General features: G+C 52.2%; 10 protein-coding genes across 10 annotated transcripts; 5 read left to right on the top strand and 5 right to left on the bottom strand.

Moving 5' to 3' along the window:
• Positions 1-1967: 1967 nt before the first annotated feature.
• On the bottom strand, positions 1968-2405 carry PV08_03890 (uncharacterized protein; the record flags this gene model as incomplete). Its single annotated transcript, XM_016378241.1, has 1 exon — positions 1968-2405. The coding sequence occupies one exon, from the start codon at positions 2403-2405 to the stop codon at positions 1968-1970; it is 438 nt and encodes a 145-aa protein (XP_016236918.1).
• Positions 2406-2745: 340 nt separating this feature from the next.
• PV08_03889 (uncharacterized protein) lies at positions 2746-3606 on the top strand (the record flags this gene model as incomplete). Its single annotated transcript, XM_016378240.1, has 1 exon — positions 2746-3606. The coding sequence occupies one exon, from the start codon at positions 2746-2748 to the stop codon at positions 3604-3606; it is 861 nt and encodes a 286-aa protein (XP_016236917.1).
• A 517-nt stretch (positions 3607-4123) lies between these two features.
• Positions 4124-4787, bottom strand: PV08_03888 (uncharacterized protein; the record flags this gene model as incomplete). Its single annotated transcript, XM_016378239.1, has 2 exons — positions 4124-4521; positions 4592-4787. The coding sequence occupies 2 exons, from the start codon at positions 4785-4787 to the stop codon at positions 4124-4126; spliced, it is 594 nt and encodes a 197-aa protein (XP_016236916.1).
• Positions 4788-6342: 1555 nt separating this feature from the next.
• On the top strand, positions 6343-7135 carry PV08_03887 (uncharacterized protein; the record flags this gene model as incomplete). Its single annotated transcript, XM_016378238.1, has 2 exons — positions 6343-6656; positions 6709-7135. 2 exons carry the CDS (start codon positions 6343-6345, stop codon positions 7133-7135), a joined length of 741 nt encoding a protein of 246 aa, XP_016236915.1.
• Positions 7136-8199: 1064 nt separating this feature from the next.
• PV08_03886 (uncharacterized protein) lies at positions 8200-8946 on the top strand (the record flags this gene model as incomplete). Its single annotated transcript, XM_016378237.1, has 2 exons — positions 8200-8504; positions 8577-8946. 2 exons carry the CDS (start codon positions 8200-8202, stop codon positions 8944-8946), a joined length of 675 nt encoding a protein of 224 aa, XP_016236914.1.
• A 1011-nt stretch (positions 8947-9957) lies between these two features.
• PV08_03885 (uncharacterized protein) lies at positions 9958-11224 on the top strand (the record flags this gene model as incomplete). Its single annotated transcript, XM_016378236.1, has 2 exons — positions 9958-10279; positions 10437-11224. The coding sequence occupies 2 exons, from the start codon at positions 9958-9960 to the stop codon at positions 11222-11224; spliced, it is 1110 nt and encodes a 369-aa protein (XP_016236913.1).
• Positions 11225-11649: 425 nt separating this feature from the next.
• Positions 11650-12565, bottom strand: PV08_03884 (uncharacterized protein; the record flags this gene model as incomplete). Its single annotated transcript, XM_016378235.1, has 3 exons — positions 11650-12139; positions 12220-12329; positions 12422-12565. The coding sequence occupies 3 exons, from the start codon at positions 12563-12565 to the stop codon at positions 11650-11652; spliced, it is 744 nt and encodes a 247-aa protein (XP_016236912.1).
• Positions 12566-14836: 2271 nt separating this feature from the next.
• Positions 14837-15664, bottom strand: PV08_03883 (uncharacterized protein; the record flags this gene model as incomplete). The annotated part of the gene is made up of 1 exon (XM_016378234.1): positions 14837-15664. One exon carries the CDS (start codon positions 15662-15664, stop codon positions 14837-14839), a length of 828 nt encoding a protein of 275 aa, XP_016236911.1.
• A 434-nt stretch (positions 15665-16098) lies between these two features.
• Positions 16099-17302, top strand: PV08_03882 (uncharacterized protein; the record flags this gene model as incomplete). Its single annotated transcript, XM_016378233.1, has 2 exons — positions 16099-16637; positions 16723-17302. 2 exons carry the CDS (start codon positions 16099-16101, stop codon positions 17300-17302), a joined length of 1119 nt encoding a protein of 372 aa, XP_016236910.1.
• A 490-nt stretch (positions 17303-17792) lies between these two features.
• Positions 17793-18728, bottom strand: PV08_03881 (uncharacterized protein; the record flags this gene model as incomplete). The annotated part of the gene is made up of 1 exon (XM_016378232.1): positions 17793-18728. One exon carries the CDS (start codon positions 18726-18728, stop codon positions 17793-17795), a length of 936 nt encoding a protein of 311 aa, XP_016236909.1.
• Positions 18729-19071: the final 343 nt, after the last annotated feature.

Genomic DNA, 19071 nt, shown 5'->3' with positions numbered 1-19071 from the left:
GCCCAGATCGTCCTAGAAAAGCCGTTGCTCTTTCAAGGCACGTGAGAACTCGAACCTGTTACGACGCCAATCGCCATTGCTGTACGTCTAGCACACTCGTAGGGAATACATACGCCACAGCTTGAGTACCTAGACGCTCCGCAGGTGGTAGGGGGAGACCGAGTCGTTTGAAACGCATACGCCCTTGCCAGAGACATCAGCATGCCTGCAAGTCAGCCACCTGTACAACGCGACTCCGACATCGAACCCGTGAGGTCACCGGCCGCCCCAGCAGATGGAGCCTGGAACCGTGGCCGACGCACACCTCGTCGAGTAACAACGTCGTGGTTCTGGCAATCCTCTACGTGTCGATGCTATTCAAGTATACCCTAAGCCGGTATGATATTTGAATCCCTTTTGCACCGAGCCTTGAGCTCCTCGACATCTCCATTCGCTCACGCGAGTTTCTTCCTCAGACAGGCAGCAACTGCTGCGTCCGACGCAGTCTACACAAAAACAGGGTGTTGGTAACTCGACAGCAGCGGTGTAGCAGAGCAGCATGAGAAAAAATAAGTCAAAGACCCAAAGAGGTACAATGGGCCTACTGTATCCGTAGCTTCAAAAAAAAAAGTCGAAAGTCGACTTTTTCGACTTCTTTATATATAATATTCGAACGGATTAAGGGTAATCGGATGCTGATCTATGATTGTGTGTTAGTGAGATATCTCTTAAAGGAGCTGGAAGAATTAATTACCTCGCAAATAATCTTTTCGAACGGTCGGGGATTCGAACCCGCGGCCCTTTACTTCCTTACTTGCCCGCGGCCCTCGTTCGTTCCTTGCTCGCCTCAGTGAATGGATGTCCACCACATAGCCATGTGGTTTTAACCTGAGCCATCACTGCGGGGTCTTGGTGGTTGTGAGGAAATTTCACGGCTTCAATTGATAGCTGTTTGATTATTCGGTGGTAAGTGAATTGCGCTTGGTGGGTCCAGACGCGTATATGGCAAGGCAAGGCTGGTATGCAGCCTCGTCAACACTCAGGTGAACTGAGGACAGTGTGGTATGTGATGACCGGGCATGGAGTCCACCGTACTACCTTCCTAGTATTCTTGAGATGAACAAGATGAGGAAGAAAAGGTGAAGATTGGTACGTTCATGCTCTCCGAAACCCGGGGGTATACGGTATACCCCGTACCATCCTCAGCCTTATCCGAGGTTGGAAATAGATGGGTTTATCCACCGCAGAATCGTACGGGAGATACCCGCTACCTGGGACGGCAGTACACATAAGCCGGGGGTAAGTGTACAGACCAGCTACCTACTCCTTAGTATTTGTACAATCTGCATTTCCCGTTGCTCACTTGAGCATGGTGGCCAACAGCATCACGTGTAACTGTAATTAATCTCGACTCATGCGAGGTGTTATGCAACGCTCGGTTCTAGGCGATGTTTGGGGGCCAAATGGGGACACGCCGGAGTCCGCCTCTTCAAACACCCAAGATGGTTCAGCATCGTGGGAGTCTGCGCTGACCAGCCTGACACTGGTGGGCGACATCAAGAGCTCAGGGGGGTTTGCGAGGATGGAAATGGTTTCCCTCAAAGCTTATCTGGAAGTGAGTACTCTGAAACGGACGGCCATAGTAGTCAGATACGGAGATGCACTCGAAGACGCATTTGGAACATGGAGTCGATGGCCGAGGCCTGAGATACACATCGAAATGAGAGTGTGGACGATTTGAATGCCTCTGGAGTGTGAATTGAGGCAGGCCAACATAACAAAACTCAACGAGTTACATGGTCAATTCAAACGAAAGGTTGATGAACGTTCTTCTATCTTGAGGCGGCTGAATGTCTTTCATGATCTGGAAGCCCGACCGCTTTTGATCGCTCCGTAGTAGCAAGCCAGTTCGAACTCCTCTCCCAGATACAGCCATTGAGGTGTCCTGCAGTCCCGAATGAACAGCCCGAACCAAGCCCTCGCACCCATTACATTCCAGTTTGACAACATCCGTCCGTATTTCTCTCGTGGAGACAGATGGCCTCCTTATCGGAGAAGGCGAGATCATTCCAGCAATCCCGTAGTGTTGTCCCTGGAATGAGCTCCATGTAGATGAAGACAGTGCCCTGACGGACTCGCCACCCATATAGCTCGGGAACTGGAACGGTGTGGCCAAGGTGTTTTTTGACTGCCCACATAGTGACCGCTTCATCGACGGTGGTGAAAGGCCCATACTTGATGACAAGCTTCAGTTCTGGGAAAGTGACAATCCCATTCCGCCTTGTATTGACCTTAGGCGGCTCCGGTAGCTTTTGGCCGCGGATCTTGAAGAAGGATGAATCATTGAAATCCATAACAGGTCTTGTGTGGTCTGGAAGCGATCCCAGGCTGATTTTGGGCGGGACATTGCAGGGTGTTGACTCCATTTTGTTCTCTCATCAACGTCTCCTCAGAAGCATACTAGCCAAAGGTTTGACAAGTCAATTTTAGGCTCTCACGCGGAGACTGTTCGTGACAGTTTCGGAGGACCGTGACGATTCGCCGTAGATGGCGCCATATAAGCCGGGCTTAAATGTACGTACAGACCAACTACCTTCTCCTAAAGTACTTGTACAACCTCGCCCCAGGCTTTTGGAAAAACTAAGGCAGTAATTCGTTTGACGTCGCGCTTCCCGAGCCCAAAAGGTAATCCGGGAAGAGTAGAGACGACAGGTTATGAGTTTGCGAGTGGAGCATCAGGTACCTAGGAGCTGGAAACAGTTGACAATGCCATCCTCCGAAGCCGTCGTCAGCGAGGCAATCAACCACTACACCTCGCGCGCTGGGACCTACGACGCTGCAACCGGCGGATGGCACGCCGTCCTGGGCTGCGACTATGTCGATTTCCTCCCTCCACCACGCGGCGGCGCTGTCCTCGACCTCGCGTGCGGCACGGGGTTGGTTAGTCTCCCGTACGCGCAGGCCGTTGGGCCCGACGGTGTCGTGGTGGGCGTGGACATCACGGACGCGATGCTCGACGAAGCGCGGCAGAAACCCGTGCCCGCGGGGTCTGGCGCCGTGCATTGGGTCAAGGCCGACGTCGCAGATCTGTCGTCCATCGACGCCGTGCAAGAGGTCCGGCGCGAACGGGGCGGCTTCGATGTGATTTCGTGCTGTTCCGCTCTGGTACTACTACACGATCCCGCAGCCTGTGTTCGGCATTGGGCGACGTATTTGGTGCCCGGCACAGGCAGGATCATCATCGACGTCCCCACGGAAGACCGGACCCTGCAGAAATTGTTCACGGTGTCGTTGAGAAAATCGCTGGGCTTGCCGAACCTGTTCGACCGGGAGTGGATCAGGGATATTCATTCTCTGGAGCACATGTACGAGGGCGCCGGGCTCGAGGTTGAGGAGTCGTTCCGCACGAAAAGCTACATTCCCGAGAGAGTGTTCGGGCTGGATGAAGGGATGACTGTGTTTGAGGAAGCGTCCACGTCGACCTATCAATGGGTGAGAAACAGCACCGATCTCCTTGCCAGAGCCCGAGATGTATGGCCAGTTATATGGAAGGAGAGTCTCAACGACAACGAAAAGCATAGAGATGGGCACTGGTTATATGTCACGATAGGAGCGAGGACAGAATAGTCGTACAGATGACAATCCACCAGAGATCTTCCTTCCATACGGGTATGACGATGATACGTACGAAAAGAGCCGGAGGACAGCCATCATGACGATTGTCAAAGATGAATAGATCTCCACCGTACTGCGACGTATGTTGCCATTCAACGACGACATCCCTTGATTGAACCATTGCGAAAGGCGTCCATGGGTCTGACGTTCGCCGCCCGTGCCAGTCGTCGAGAGGGGATGAGTGGTAACATAGATTGAGTGGACGATCCGCAGGATCACTCTTCCATCTGTCCAGGTATATGTCCCACTTCATCTCGGAGGAGAAAACCATTCAAGGGATACGTAACAATCCTCCGTTACAAGAGACAATCCCATGGGTTGTGGATGATCATGTATGATTCCAGTAAGTGTGGTATGTGAAGCCTCGTCTCTCATGGCATGAAGACTCTTCCTATGCGGTATTGCGCCCATACCTCATCACACTCCCACCAAGTGTCAATCCTCAGTCCTAGTGTCGGTCCATCCATCATCATCTTGACGGACTCAAAGGTCTGTTAAAGCCTCCGACACGATTCATATACTGTCGGTATTCTGTCTTCTTTTCCTTTCTCACGCCGTAGATCTGATTTCCAGGCACTTTCGTGTTTTGAGTTGATTTAAACGTCGTGAACCCCATCATGTTCCTCAGGAGGGCATCTTCATCGTCCTCGTCAACAGCCATTCTGTCGCCGTTAACAGATGGCTGACCCGAGCCAGCAATACCGTGTTTTGTATTATGCGTTGATTTTGTATCCTCTACCTTGGCTGGCTCTCGGTTCCTTCCCCGGTCGTGATCGCTTCGTCGAGGGGGTGATCGCGTACGTATCGATCCATTCGCGCCATCTCTGACGGGTGACCTTGAACGTGAGTGTTTTCGTGAACGTTGATCTACATCATATCAGCCAGGCGAACCCAATTCGGGAAGAAAATTTAGAACCGACCTTTTGACGGTCTATACCTCTCCAGACTCCTACTCCTGTCCCTGTAACTGTCACCATTGGCGTTGCGCTCTCCCGCACCTCTATCCCGGTTTCGATGCGATCGCTCTCTCGACCGGCTTCGTTCTTTTCGCTTTTTATGCGTATCTCGCGATCTCGATCTGTTTCTGTGACCATCTTCTCGTTTGTGACGTCGTCCTTCATCCCGGTCTCCATCATATCGTGATCGTGGTTTTGTGTCTCTTCCGCTGGAGCTGGGTCGAGAATCTACATGGTCGTCTGTTCGCTTTGCGCGCTTCAAAGGGGGTTCTTCCATATCTGCTGAAACGGCACTTTCAATTGATATTCATGTAGTCGTCAGAATGTATCGAGAGATAGATATGGCTGGATGTGCAGGCAATATCGGGCGCGTGCTGTTGCGGGCAAAGAATTCATCCTGCGGCTGTTGTTCGTACGGCAAACCGTACCTACACTAAAATATACGGTGAATCATGAAGAACATATCGCAAAACTTCTCAGAAAGTCGCATTCCCTTGCAGTTCTAGGTTACAAACTCGAGCTCACCATCCCAATTCCAGATTGCTGCGGCATGTGCGGCTAGGTCTACAGATGAGTTAAATAAGTCACCATACAACTGCTGGCTGGTCAAGATTAGAAGCGAGAGTCGCAGACACGCTTTGAGCCTAGGGACTCTACATCAAAAGACTGCTCCCTGCCAGGATCAAACTGGCCACCTTGAGATCAAAGATGCACTATGAGACTGAGACACTGTTAGACTGGAATCATTTACAACCAATGAAGACCTCAACACCTGCCTCACGTGATAGCCAGCGCCCAACAACGAGGCGACGATTCTTGAATCATGAATGGACTGGGAGCGTGCTGATGCGCTGAGTTGCTAGCGACTTGTTCCTGATACACCCTCTAAAAATACCCGTGAAAGTATTGGACATCATTCAGGAAGAGGCTTGGATCCCGAACGATCTCTATATGCGACCAGTCGGTGCCGATTCCGAGCCATCGCATGCACCTACTGTAGCGCTGCAGCGAAAGTGTGCCCGTTTACTGACTTCACAAAACACTATCAACAAGCTTGTGAGAACACACCTCCTAAGCTAATCGACGATGATGTATGGACCAGGAGTATGTTGGCAGCAATTCGGTAAGTTCAAACGTTGAAGGCGCAAGCGTTCAGGCCTGGAATTGAACGTCGGACAGACATTGCAATATGTCCCTGTCTGTGCGCTACCATTCTTGCCCACGTTCGGGATTCGGGACTCCGACTGATTGATCTACGTTTGAGCCTACGGGCCGTGTGATTTGCAAATTGCATATTGCGCAGCGGCTGGCCATCTTTGAAACATGGCTGGCCTTAAGCTTGAGGCCGCTAGTGTTGGCACTGGTGCCGTGGCGCCCAAAGACGTTGTGGTCCCTGACACATCCACCCGCTCCAATCGGTCGACGAATTCCACTTCCCAGGCCCACCTCCTCCGTCCCTACGTAATGTGGACGAGGCTCATCTGAGGCCATATGGGTCTCAAGAGGATACTTGCGGTATGGGGCATTGGACGCTGTTGCAGAAACCATTCCTCTCTCCTGGGGATTCAAAAACCCGACTTCGCGACGTTTGTTCCTGCCTGGACTCTTTTGGCATTTTCATTGAAAGTCGCGCCACGTAGAGGTTCTGAAACTTCCAAAGAGGGCTTCATTGCTCCACAGCCACATCCGAATACAGTGCTTTGACGAGACTCTACGACTCAATCATACCAGGATGGACGGTCTACAGGTAGACGACACGTCGCGCGAGAAGACGTACGCTTCAACCGATTCCCACAAGATGATCTTGCCTCAGAGCTATGCTTCAGAATCGTCACCAAGCCAATATCCTCCATATCCTCAGCACATGCAGACATCACCCTTGTATGAAGAGGGGAAGCCTATCCAACAACGGCCACGAATGCCCTGGGGCCTCAGCTTACGAGGATACACATTTCTCATAATTGGTATCACAGCGGTAGTCATGGCGGCTGCTTTGGGAGGAGGATTAGGGGGAGCTATTGCCGCCGTCGCCAATGATAATTCTTCGTGAGTGTTCGATGTCAAAAGGGTCCAGTGTGTATACTTATGTGTATCCAAGTCCAACGGCGACAGTAACAGCAACGGTAACAGCAAGCACCGCTTCTTCCACGGCCTCGCCCACAGCTGTTGTCAGAAACTATACTCCCATCCTTCCCAGCCAGGTCAACACGACGGCATTGGACTGCAGGGACCAAGCCACCATAAGCTCACAAAACGGCGATACGTACACGATGAACTGCAACACCAACTACCCTGGCAACGATATTGTCAGCTTCATTTCATATACGCTGGATACGTGCATCAACGCGTGCTCAAACATGAACACAAGATCAGGAGAGATGACATGTCATGGTGTCTTATTCAATTCCAACATGCAAACTATCTTCGAAGAGAATGCGGGAAATTGCTGGCTGAAGTCATTAATGACCGGCGCAACCCCTGAAGGACTACCTCCTTCAGTAGGGGCCGTGTTGGTAACGTCTTAACGCGGTATCGTTGTATGCAAGGCTACCTTTAGCGCTTTTCTTTGTCATCCAGCAGTTAGAGTTGTTTTGTTTTGGTTTGTATGATGATGAATCTTCTTGGCTATCAATAGGATCAACAGAGGACAGTGTTCTACATGCCTGACTGGAATCAGGCCAGACCATTACTACCAGCTTGTATATCTATCATGCATTCGCAAGTGCTATTGACCTACAGGCCGGATGTGTTCCCGTACCAAGATGACCTGGCCTTCCCATAAGTTCGAATTACTCTGAGCGTGGCCAGCAATGCGATCCAATACTTCAGATACGGATCTGAATGTTACAGAGGCTGACGCAGGAAGTAGCCGGTGACCTAGGGTAGTCGATCTACTAGGATCTCCATTGAATTTGGGATTGCCTCAGAACTGACATCAAGGTCGCGGGTAACCCGAGATCAATCCCGTCGAGCATACGGAGTATTGGTGGTGCCTGTAGAGAACACGGGGTATTATATTGAATACGAGGGGGATCTTTGAGCACAGATCACTGTGGCGGTGGCGGTCACTCCCCTGCTGATCAGTCCGTACTGGGCTATCGGTGCTCATCAAGCTATACCAGAATTAGGCGTCTTCGCGAGGCGTCACCAGGCCCCCAATGAACATGTTTGGGGGCTGTGTCATCACCGTCATGCCACCCAAAGAGGCCTATAGATCATTGGCCCCTGCGCCTGTGATACCGCGTATGGGGAGCCCCTATCAGCCGCAAGTCGGCGGAATCAACTACATACCTGTAGCTAAGCCCAATTCATGCTTATTGCCCGAGAACGGGGCATCTCCAGCTTCCACCATCGACGAGAATGCATGCGACACGGTGCAATTCTCGCAGAATGATCCCTTTTTTTCTGAGCCTAAAGACAGGTTTGAGTGTCCAGACTTTGATCCCACGGCGATACAATATGGATATTTAAGTGGATGCAGTTCTCAGGCTTCCAGCATCTTCATCAACCGCCTCCTCACCTGACACCGGGAGTCACCACCGAATACTTTTGCACAACGTCGACGGCCTCGTCGTCCATAGTACCAAAAATGTATGAACCTCATGGTAGACAAGCCACGCCAGTCCCTACGTATAACACCAACAACAATCTGCAGCCTGGCTTTGTTGAGGAGAAGACTGGCTACCCCGACACATTCGCCATGATGCCTGTGGGATACTGCCAGCATTCGGCCATGCTGCCTCCCAACCACCACTGCACATGCAAGGAATACAGACAGAACTACTACCTACAATCACACTCCCGTCGACCTCCTGGCACGCTGAACCCGGCCATCAGTGTCCCTCTGAGCATCTGCACTGCCGGTCTGTCGTGTGCCGCGATGGGGATTTACAGGTAAATCTGACCCACCCAAGGTACCTGCCTCCTCTTGTCCAGACCTCGGGCGCTGACACACGCATTCATCAGGGGCATCAAGGAACACCAGGCTCGAAGAAGGCACATGAAAGCCCAGAAGGAGACTACCACCGACGTCAAAACGGTACCAGCGACGTCGGTCGTCGAGACATCCATCGTCCGACCTTCGTCGGTTTCGCACATTCCAGAGATGCCAGGCGATGGGGTCGCGGGTGGCCACGGCCACGCTCTCGAAGTCCCGGCGGACGATACAACGACCGCTCATCATCCCATGTCGCCGGATTCGTTGCTGTCGCCCACATATTCTGAGCTGTCTGCTTCAACGGGACCCATGGACAAAGTCGAAACCGTCTCCGAAATAGACAGCACTCCGATCGAGCCGCCTCCAGAGTATCATGAAAAGTCTTCACAATATAAATGATTGTGCCCCGTGAAGAAGTCCAGGGCCAGCGATCGGATCGGACATGTACAACAGCTTGTGCAGTGCGGGAGTACAGATACCTTGCTTGTTTTTATCAGTGTTGCGTTCAGCGAGAATGAATGAATGAATACCCATGACCACGCCTTCGACCAGTACGTTAGATGCAGTTTGCCAACTGTCATCTTGCATCTTTTCAATTCGTCAAGTCCGCAGGGTTTGTCCTTGACGATACATGCTCCTAGAAGATACCTGCCGAGTGACGGAGCATATCGAGGTCAATGTCCCATACTCGGCTAGGTATTGCTGGCGTATCGTATGGAGTAGTTCACACCGTAGCCGGGATGGAGGCAACGAGACAAATGCGGAAAGTGTAAAGACATAAGCACGTTTGACGGCCGAGAGGGCTGTAATTGTCCATTAAGGAGGTATATGTGAGTGTCTTCAAAATTGTACGTATCTTAGATTATCTGTACCTGTATCCATTGAAAGTTGAAGGTGGAGAATTTTTTCCATGTACGTCGCCGCCAAGACCGGGATGGCTCGTTTACGGAGAAACCATCGAGAGATCATTTTTGATCCCCCGACGACTCGATGAGACTATCTATGAAACCAACGCTCGAGAAACGTCAAGGTTATCCGGAAGCGAATACACCGTCGGAACAAACTAAACTCGGCCTCAAATAAACGGCGGATCTGTCTGCATCCATCCACGCGAGGGTAACGAACGGGCGGACTATACCGGCAACAGGGCAGAAGCGAGGACAACAAGGCTGAGCTGGAAAAGGGACCCGAGATCTTCTTGTTGCAACGCCCTCACGACTCACCACCACGTTCGATACATGCATGCCCCAAATCTCCAAAGGGCCAACGACCACTAGGATCTGACCCGTATAGGATCAGACGCACAAAGAAAAGTCGCGGCCCCCGAGCCCAGTGGAAAGAAAACCCACCCAGCGCAGCGAAAAGAAACACGGCCCGGTATTACCGCTTGATCTGATCACCTAAAACAAAATGACACACTCCAACCTCTCGCACCGAAGGACACACAACCTGCTCCTACTCTCGAAGCTACTCAACCAGAGAGACCATGCCAGCCCACTCACACTCGTCCTCGACACCCTGGAACAGCCCGCGAGCCCGTTGGTGAGAGAGTACCTGCGGCGGTCGAGGCTGTCGAAGACGACGGCCACCGTCTTTCTGTCGTTCGAGACCTTCGTCAGGCCCAGGGACGTGGACCATTTCGTCGAATGTTACGGCGAGGGTGGGAAGAGCCCGCAGCACATGGCGAGACAGGTCGCTGCGATCTTGTCCCGCAATCATGGTGGAGCTAGACGTATGTCTGCGTCTGTGTCTTTTTCTGCCCCCCCTTTCCCCCCCTTTATTGGTTTGTCTCCTAGCATCCGGGCAGGAGGAGTCCAGTCACCCAGACACGCGGACACTCAGGCACAGACACCCAGCGAAACCAACGAGCTAACGAGATTCAATCATAGGATACCTGATCATAATTGACTCATTGACGAGACTATCTTCTACGTCGACGGATCCGGCATCAAACTTGAACCTCACTGGATTCTTGTCCTCTTTGCTGCAACCGCCGATCGAACAAGCGCAACAGATCCAAATCTCCCTTGTGGCAGTCTATCATACCGACGTGCCCCTTCCTTCATCCGGATCTTCATCGCATTCAAAATCATCCTACTCGCCATCGCCGCTCTCACTCCTTTCATATCTCGCCACTACGATAATCACAGTCCACTCGCTGGCCATCTTACTTGCCGAGAAGGCTGCTCGGGCACGATCTCTTGCGGCGCGCACGTTTGGCCTGCGCGAAGAGAGCGAAGGCGTCCTGATCGGTCTGAAACCGCAGGGGAATCTGAACCCTGACGAGCGGGGTGTTGTGCTGGAACTCGAACATCGTAGAAAAAGCGGTCGGGGCGTACTTGAGTGGTATTTCCTCCCTGTCCCAGCCGTTTCAAAGACGCAGCAGACAACAAACAACAATACAGTACCACAAGCGTTTCGCGAAATCGTGACTTTGCTCGACGACCATCCGCTATTTCGAAAATCGAAGGACGAAAAAGACACCGTCGACTCAGAGCTGGCAGGTATGACGTTTGAGCTGGGCCTGACGGAGCGGCAGAGGCTAGAACGCGAGGGAGTGGTGTTGCCGTATTTCGACGCGCAAAAGGCCGGTGGAGGAGGCGCTGGCGAAGGCGGGAGGATTCTGTACGATATGGGTGTCGAGGATGACTTTGATGAAGAGGAAGACGAGATCTGAGGAATCGAACCTCTACCAACTACCCTTCAATTTGTCGATCCACTCCACAAGTGGTGGCGTGGCGGTCGTGTTCGTGGCCAGTAAATCAATATCTGCTTCGTTTTCTCAAAGCTGCCCAACACCAGTTTTATCTGTCTGGTCCAAAAAAGTAGAAAGAAAGTGTCGGCGCGTCGAGGGGTATCTTGATGCCACGCTTTCGCTAATCGTATATGTGCTTCGTAATAACCACAGTCACAACCACAACCATGATGAATCTTGCGAGTGAACCCGTTGCCATTATCTCGGTACAGGACAGTGCAGGTCGCTTCCGATTGATGGACTGACTGGATGGCTGGTATGGCTGCCAACTTTAGAAGAATCTCCACCACAGAAATATGATCATGATCAACCCCAGACCGGCAAACGGGCCATACTGTCGGCGAATGTCAGCGCACACATTTCGTACCACAGCATGCGTCCCCTTTCTGTAGCAAAAGAGAGAAGAAAGGAGGAGGGGCAACAAGACCAACCTGTTTCAACATCAACTCCCAATTTATCCGCACGGCTGCCTTTCTGTATTTTTTGCTGTCCTCTCGTAACCGTCCACTCATCTCACCCATCCTCTCCAAACTATCTCCACGGTACAGCAGATCCTCAATGTTCTTTGTCATGACTTTCGTCACATCCTTGAGTTCATCGTTCAACTTGTCCAGGTTCGCGCTCGCCCGACTGTCCTGGTACACCTTCTTCGTGCGCTGGATGTATGTGTCGAACTCGACAAACGCGTACGGCCGTAGCGTCGCCGACAGGTATTGCTGCGACGGGTATATCGTGGTGAACTCTTGCGCCAGGTCTGAGAGGTAGGTAAAGGCCAATTTTCGAGGGTACGAACGGTCGCAGATGCACAGAAAGCAGACTGAGTCCTTGATGAGGTAGCTAGATTCAGCACACAGAGACGTCAGCAGTTCGTTCCGACCTGGCCCACCACCTGCAAGGTCTCGCTGTGTCGCGCTTACTGGAGTGTGTATTGTCCCGACTCGATACTGGCTTGTTGCTCGGAGTTTCGGTTGAGGCGTCTGAAGATCATCTTTGCTTGTGACTTGACCTCGGCGAGCTCCGTCTCGACCTGCAAGCGTCGAGGGTCAGCATTTAAAGGGCATATCCTACTGTTTGCGCTTTGCTCATTTTTGTCAATGTGCATCGGTCGGGGCCACATACCTGTTCATCGTCGACTGAAGCGGCCAGCATGAGCCCTATTGTCACCGTGTCACTGTCAGCGGGGCCCTGTCCTGGTGAATAGGACGCATGAATAGTGGTGTTAACAATACCATCGAGCCTTGCTATCTGGGTAGATTTCACCATTGTTCTGAACCAGTTTCCCCGCCTATTGTGAATTGTCTACTGTGTTGTTGTCAATAGGGTGTCCTGTTATGGACAGAGTATATATAAGTCGGCAAACTTTCCCCGAAATTTATCCGATCATCGCTAAACATACCACATTGGCAACAACATCTCGCTCAACCATCCACATTCAGCAAACATCTCGCCACACCTGCCACATCGAAACAAGCCTCGACAAACTTACCATTTTCAAACAAACGTCATCCCTTCGGCATAATGCCTGGACAAAGGTCGGTACTAACGTCTCCATCATTGCACTGCACCACTTCCATTCATCCCTTACCAATGTCATTTGTACCAAGACACAAGGTCAACATGATATCCCACCACCACATCACAAAAATGACTCTACCACTGCCCTTGATGGCACCCAGTGCATCGCCAAAATCACATTGGCGCTATCCACGCCTGTTGATCGGATTCTCCTGATCACCATCGTTGACAACACCCAATGGTACCTTTGCCCAAAACAACACCTCTTTCACTTTGGCGTTCTTCATCGACGTTCCAACCGTGGATAAGATCTCCTTGCAAAAGTCACCTTGTCTCTTCTTTGTCATGGACGTCCTTCCCCCTTTTGGTATCGACGTCCGTCATCGACAACGTCTTCCAATGCCTCAGCCACACCCTCCTTCCTTCGTCTCTCTTGGGTTCTGTTGGAACAGACGTACCATAGCATGTACTGACCAGTACGTGTTTCCAGACAACACAAAACTTACCAACTGGCGCGTCTCGTCAAGGACCGCGCCAACAACCCGTTCCACCATGGTGACGAATTCGAGTGCGTCGACAAGAACGGCGTTGCACGGCGCGCTCGATTCGTCTATGACCCTGCTGGCAGGGTCCAGGGGGATACCAATGTGCCTCCGCGACGAGACGTGTTCATGTTCGAGGTGCTCGACAACAACACCGGCGTCTGGGGACCCCTCGGGAGCGCGTCTGGGCCAGAAGCTTTGCTGAAGAATCTGGAATCGCACTTTGGCGTGGGGCTCCCATCGCAACGGCCATGGGAGAAGTTCGTTGTCATTCGTGGGGGTGTAGCAATTGGGACGCTCGACGAATTGCGTCAGCAGTGGTTCGCTAAGGCACACTGAGGCGGCTGCTCTACCACCACCACCACCACCACCACCACCTCTTCCTCCTCCTCCTCCTCCTCCTCCATCCGCGGCGCCGGGCCCCGAATATTGACCCCGTCCTCCTGAATGGGCGGTAAAATCGACCCTTGGACAATGTCCATGATATTTTGAAGGAGAAAAGTGGACAATAGGGGGATGTTCTCCTAGGGTGTGGTTAATCTGGGGCAGTTGGTACTCGGTGTTGCTTGGCTGGATTCTTTTGCTTGGATTGGGTGCTTTGGGGGGGGCTGGTCGCCAGGACTTTCATACTTGGGTTACTTTTTGTTTGGGTTGGGTTGCTTGGGGTGCTGGTCGCCAGGATTATCTTGCTTGGGGTTTTATTTGTTTTTTGTTTTTTGCTTTCAGCCATCGTTGGCTTGGAAAGTCTCAGCGGTGGGCAACAGATGATGAGATGATATGGAACTGAGACTTTCCACAACAATATTTCTCCACTTTCCTGCCGTGATTGTGATGTGCGCAGCCCAGTCCAGTCCAACGAAACACTAACAAAGCCACTCACCTCTATGCGATGGTCATGACGAGATATAGGAAGTGACACTCACATTTGAGATTGTTGTACAACATGGACCCAGATACATCGTTGCCTATCGGTCTCCGTGTTTCCTACACGGTCGGAATAGCCCAAACCCTTGGAGGAAGGGTTATGAGCACGTAGGAGGCGATGGATCGTCTCCAAAAAACAACTGGCTGTCTTCGGGCATGGGGAAGTGGGTTTAATGGGCAGCAGGTATTACTCACGCTTGGACCTACGCGTCTACTGGCAATTGAGATTACACATCACCTCCAAGACTTGATTTAAAACCTCGGACAGATCAGACCTCGTACCGGATAAGAATGGGCTTTCCTTAACGTAAGGTATTGAGAGTTTTTGGCGTGGTCATGGCGCCTTGGATCTTTTGGTATCAAGAGTTGACTGAAAGAGAACGGCGTAACTTATGAGGTGGTAGTTGATGTTTGTCATTGTAGCATTCGACCGATGTAATGGCTCTGCTCGATAGAGGATTAAGTGGGCGAAGTCGGTGTATCACAATACTATCATCGTGCGTTTTTGGGTCGTGGTAGACAGGAGCATTTTCGGCCGATCGTTGGTTCTGGTTTACTGTAACAGAAGAGGACCTTGCTTCCATTTTTCGAATTCGCTTTTTGCAAAGTTGGCAATACTCCCATACGCTAGAACCAAAAATCCAAGGTCTTCCCTGTCGACGTCAAAAACCTCCCACCAATTCTGTTCCACCAGCTTGGTGTCGGTTTCTCGGGCAGCAAGGTATATTGCGCCGACCGCCAAAGCGTTCGGTTGGTGAGTAAGGTATAGTAACTGGGGCGACAGTAGTCCAGCGTTCAGATGTTCGAATACTCTCTTGTAGACACCCTCCGATGAGACCCCCAAGGCATTCAAGTATGTCAAAGCCAGACCGTGTGGCAGAGACACTCGCGTATCGAAACCAATGCCAGCTATAATCATGCTCTCACAAACAAAGAGGCGCTGGCGTTCCTTCTCGTATGTCCCTTCTGTTACATAATAGTCCTTAGGCTCGACTTGCGAAGGTACTCCGTCAACATTGATAAATCCAAGTGGAGAGGCTTTTGAGGTAAGGTAGGCATAGACGTTGACTACCGATCGAGGGGAGACGGGTGTAGGAGAGATCTTGGAGGTAAGGAAGATGGCCGCAGCAGAGCACGTTTTTGCACTGAAACCTTCGCGCTCCTCTGATATGCTCGCGACGAGAAATCTCTGAAGCAGCACAATGGCTTGGGCTATGACTTCTTGCGAAAGGCGAAGTAGAATACCGGCCGCATAGGTGAGTTGACACTGGGCGAAATGAAGAGACTGGTCTTCTTCGTTCTCGAGGCTCTTGAAATTGAGCAGTTGTTTGGAGGTGACCAGCGGATTCGCTAATTGCTCGATTGCAGACACCGGGGCCATGCTGTGAGAGAGCAGTATCGCAGGCCGATGAGCAATACTCTATGGCGGACCCTACCACTGTTCATACAGCACTTGGACAGATTTTGACCACCAGATGGTCAACATCGGTTGCGGTCATGAGGCTGCGCGGTTAAACATCGGCTTCTCGACTCAGTGGCGCTTTGTGAGCCAACGTCGTCACGCCCCTCGCCATGTGGTACACAGTATGTGTGCAGCCTGCAATCGAGGACCACGTACTCGTACTGGTACGCCGACTTGCACTATCAGGTCTATGCACATTGGATCATTGTACCAGCCAAACATTGTCACCCTCTGCAGAGTCCCTATATAGCCTGCTCTCGACGCTTGGGTATCTTTTAATCACCTCAAGTGCGGTGTCGATTGCCCCCCTCCCCGAACACGGCACGACCCTCAGGTTGAAGACTGCTACGACAATGAGTATCCTCCGCTCAGCGCTAGACAAGGTCCGCGACCGCTACGCACCGATCAAACATACCTCGACCTTTCGAAACACCGGTCAAATCACCCCAGAAGAATTCCTGTTAGCCGGCGACTATCTCGTCTACAAGTTCCCTTCATGGTCATGGGCCGACGCCTCCAGCCCAGCCCGTCGAGTCAACTACTTGCCCGCTGGTAAACAATTCCTGATCACCCGTGGTGTTCCGTGCCATCGACGACTGGACGACAACTTTGCTGGGAGCAACGGTGCCGCCGACGATCTTGTCCGCGATGGCTTCCTCGGCGGGCCTGACGATGAGACTGGAGGCGACGACGAAGGCTGGCTCAGGACAGGTGGCACGACCGAGAAAGAGCAAGAAGGGTTGAGGGGAGAAGTACAAACCATGAGCGAGAGTGGCCAACTCGGGAAAAAGGCCAGCGAAGAGGAAGACGACGACGACGAGATCCCAGACATGGAGGACGAAGACGATGACAACGAGGCCATCATTCGAGATAAGACCGAGGGCACATCAGCGTATGTCTTGGCCGCCTTTCCCCCTGTCTCTGTTCCTGTTGATCCTCGTTACTCGAAATATGTACTGACTGCCTGACTTGAATAGTCCTCTACGTACGTACACTCTCTACATCACGTACACGCCGTACTACCGCACCCCACGAATGTACCTGTCCGGGTATCTATCGCCATCCGAGCCTCTCCCGCCACACTTGATGATGGAAGACATCGTAGGAGACTACAAGGACAAGACGGTCACGCTGGAGGATTTCCCCTTCTTCGACACCAGCGTGAAAATGGCATCCGTGCACCCCTGCAAACACGCCAGCGTCATGAAGATTCTCCTTGATCGTGCCGACGCAGCGTTGAAACTCCGTCTAGAGAAGCAGCCCTCCGACGGCGGATCCACGGGCCCTGTGTCTGGAATGGAAGGGTTGATAGACGACACGTCGAGATTGGATCTCGCCAACAAGCAGAAGGAAGAAAAGCGAGGCCACGACGCCGGAGTCAAGGCTGCCACAGGCGGTGCTGGGGACGAGTGGGAAGTGCTTGACGAGCAAGATGCAGACAAGGAGGACGAGAGCGAAAAGGTCGCCATCCGGGTCGATCAGTACCTTGTGGTGTTTTTGAAGTTCATGGCCAGTGTCACGCCGGGTATTGAGCATGACTTTACCATGGGAGTCTAAACGAGAAAACATGTCCAGTGCAATCAATGACACTTGTCAGACCTATTGTCTGATCCTCACCGGTTCTCATTGGTATGCAACTACCGCCTCGGGCAAGATGACGACTTTGTTTTATGAAGGGGCATGAGATACGAAATAGCGCAGGTGTGATGGATGCGGATCAGGAATGGTATTCTGTGTTCGGCTGCAAAGGAGTACGTGGTACGTGGTATGTGGTAAGGAGTATTCGACTACGTTTGGGTTGTCGTCGTTCTATACTTGGGTAGGTGGCTAGCTAAGCTATTATGATTGCAACCCATGTTCCATTGTTCAATTTATGTCGCCCAGTCGAGCAGGGCAATAGCAAACCATGTACCGTATTCGTACTCTGTCTGTACCTTGCCACATTCTCCACAACTGGAGCCTCCATGTTGTACTCGTACTCTATGCCGATCAATGTCAATCCGCCCGCATTCCATTCGTGTGCTGTTGCTGCTGTGGTTGCGGAGAACTATACACCGTCGATAGCGCCACTGTTGCCATTACTGCCGTTGCTGCTGGTGCTGGTACTGCTGTTGCTATTACTAGGCGTGTGACCATGGCTTTGAGTTCCCTCAGAGCTTGAGTCCGGCTGTACTCCTAGCATCGATGTGTCGAGGTCTGGTTGCTTTGTTGACGGCGAATCGACCGCGTGCAACTGCTGCACCTCTCCTCGGCGCAACTGTGAAGTTGGGGGTGGTGGTGGTGACGTCGTCGCCGGCTGTTCGGCGTGGCGCCCTCCTCCATTCATCTCAGGTGATGGCTGTAGACCCGAACCATTCCCTCCACCTACAGCTGTTGTTGGTACGGGGTTCGGCTGGCCCAATGCTCCCTGCCGAGTCGGGGGTGTCGCACCGTTCGCACCATTCGCACCGACCGTCTTTGTAGTGCCACCACTTTGCGGCGGCGCTGCGGTGTCCTCTCTCCGACCACTACCGAGCCAGTTTACGGTCGCGTACGCGGCCACGGCCCAGATCCAGACACACACCGCTGCGGCCGTCGTGAAGAACAACAACGGCATGAGGAGGAGTAGGCCGAGCCCGATCGCCGGCACGACGAAGAGAAGTCCGCCCAGAATCCCGACCAGGATCCCGGTCAAAAGGGAGAAAATGAAGATCGAAACTGTTGTACATGCGAATAGAACCAGGGGGACGCCGTTCATCACGATCTGCAGAGCCAGGAAGCCCGCGAGATATGGCCTTTTCGACGCGAAGGCGACGATCGCGTCCTTCCATCGTTCTCGTCTCTGGGGCGGGAGGAATCTGTCAATCGCTCTGCCACTTGTGGTTACGGTCTTTGTGATGGCACCCTGTAGTCTTCCCGCGAGACGACTTAGACTCGAATCTGTTTCTCCTCCTGGAGACGATGACGACGATGACGACGACGGTACAGGTTTCTCAGGAGCCATGTTTGGTCGTTTGTCATTCACGGGTCGTCTTCTGGTGGTGGGTTCGAAGGTCTCCTCGAGAGAAACGTGTATCCTGGAGTTTTTTGCTTGGCCCTCGTTGTTGTTGGTATTTGTTCTATACCTGCATTGCGTATTCAGGGGGCCAAAGTCCCTGACGGTACGCAGACGAAGTACCAGTAGTACGAGTGGCGTCTCGCGCGGGTATGAGGAGTCAAAGTGTAAGTAAGTGTTCCGACTTTTGTCCTGCTCAATCAGAAATCGGGATCGAGATGAACTCGGAACTGCGATGGTCGAGGAGATGGTAGACCTTGCAGAAGAAACAGAGACAGGGCGCGTTGTGATT

The sequence above is a fragment of the Exophiala spinifera genome, assembly GCF_000836115.1.
Source record: "Exophiala spinifera strain CBS 89968 unplaced genomic scaffold supercont1.3, whole genome shotgun sequence".
NCBI lineage: Eukaryota > Fungi > Ascomycota > Eurotiomycetes > Chaetothyriales > Herpotrichiellaceae > Exophiala > Exophiala spinifera.
The sequence above is the reverse complement of the archived record's forward strand: the minus strand, read 5'-3'. Positions and strand labels throughout refer to the sequence as shown.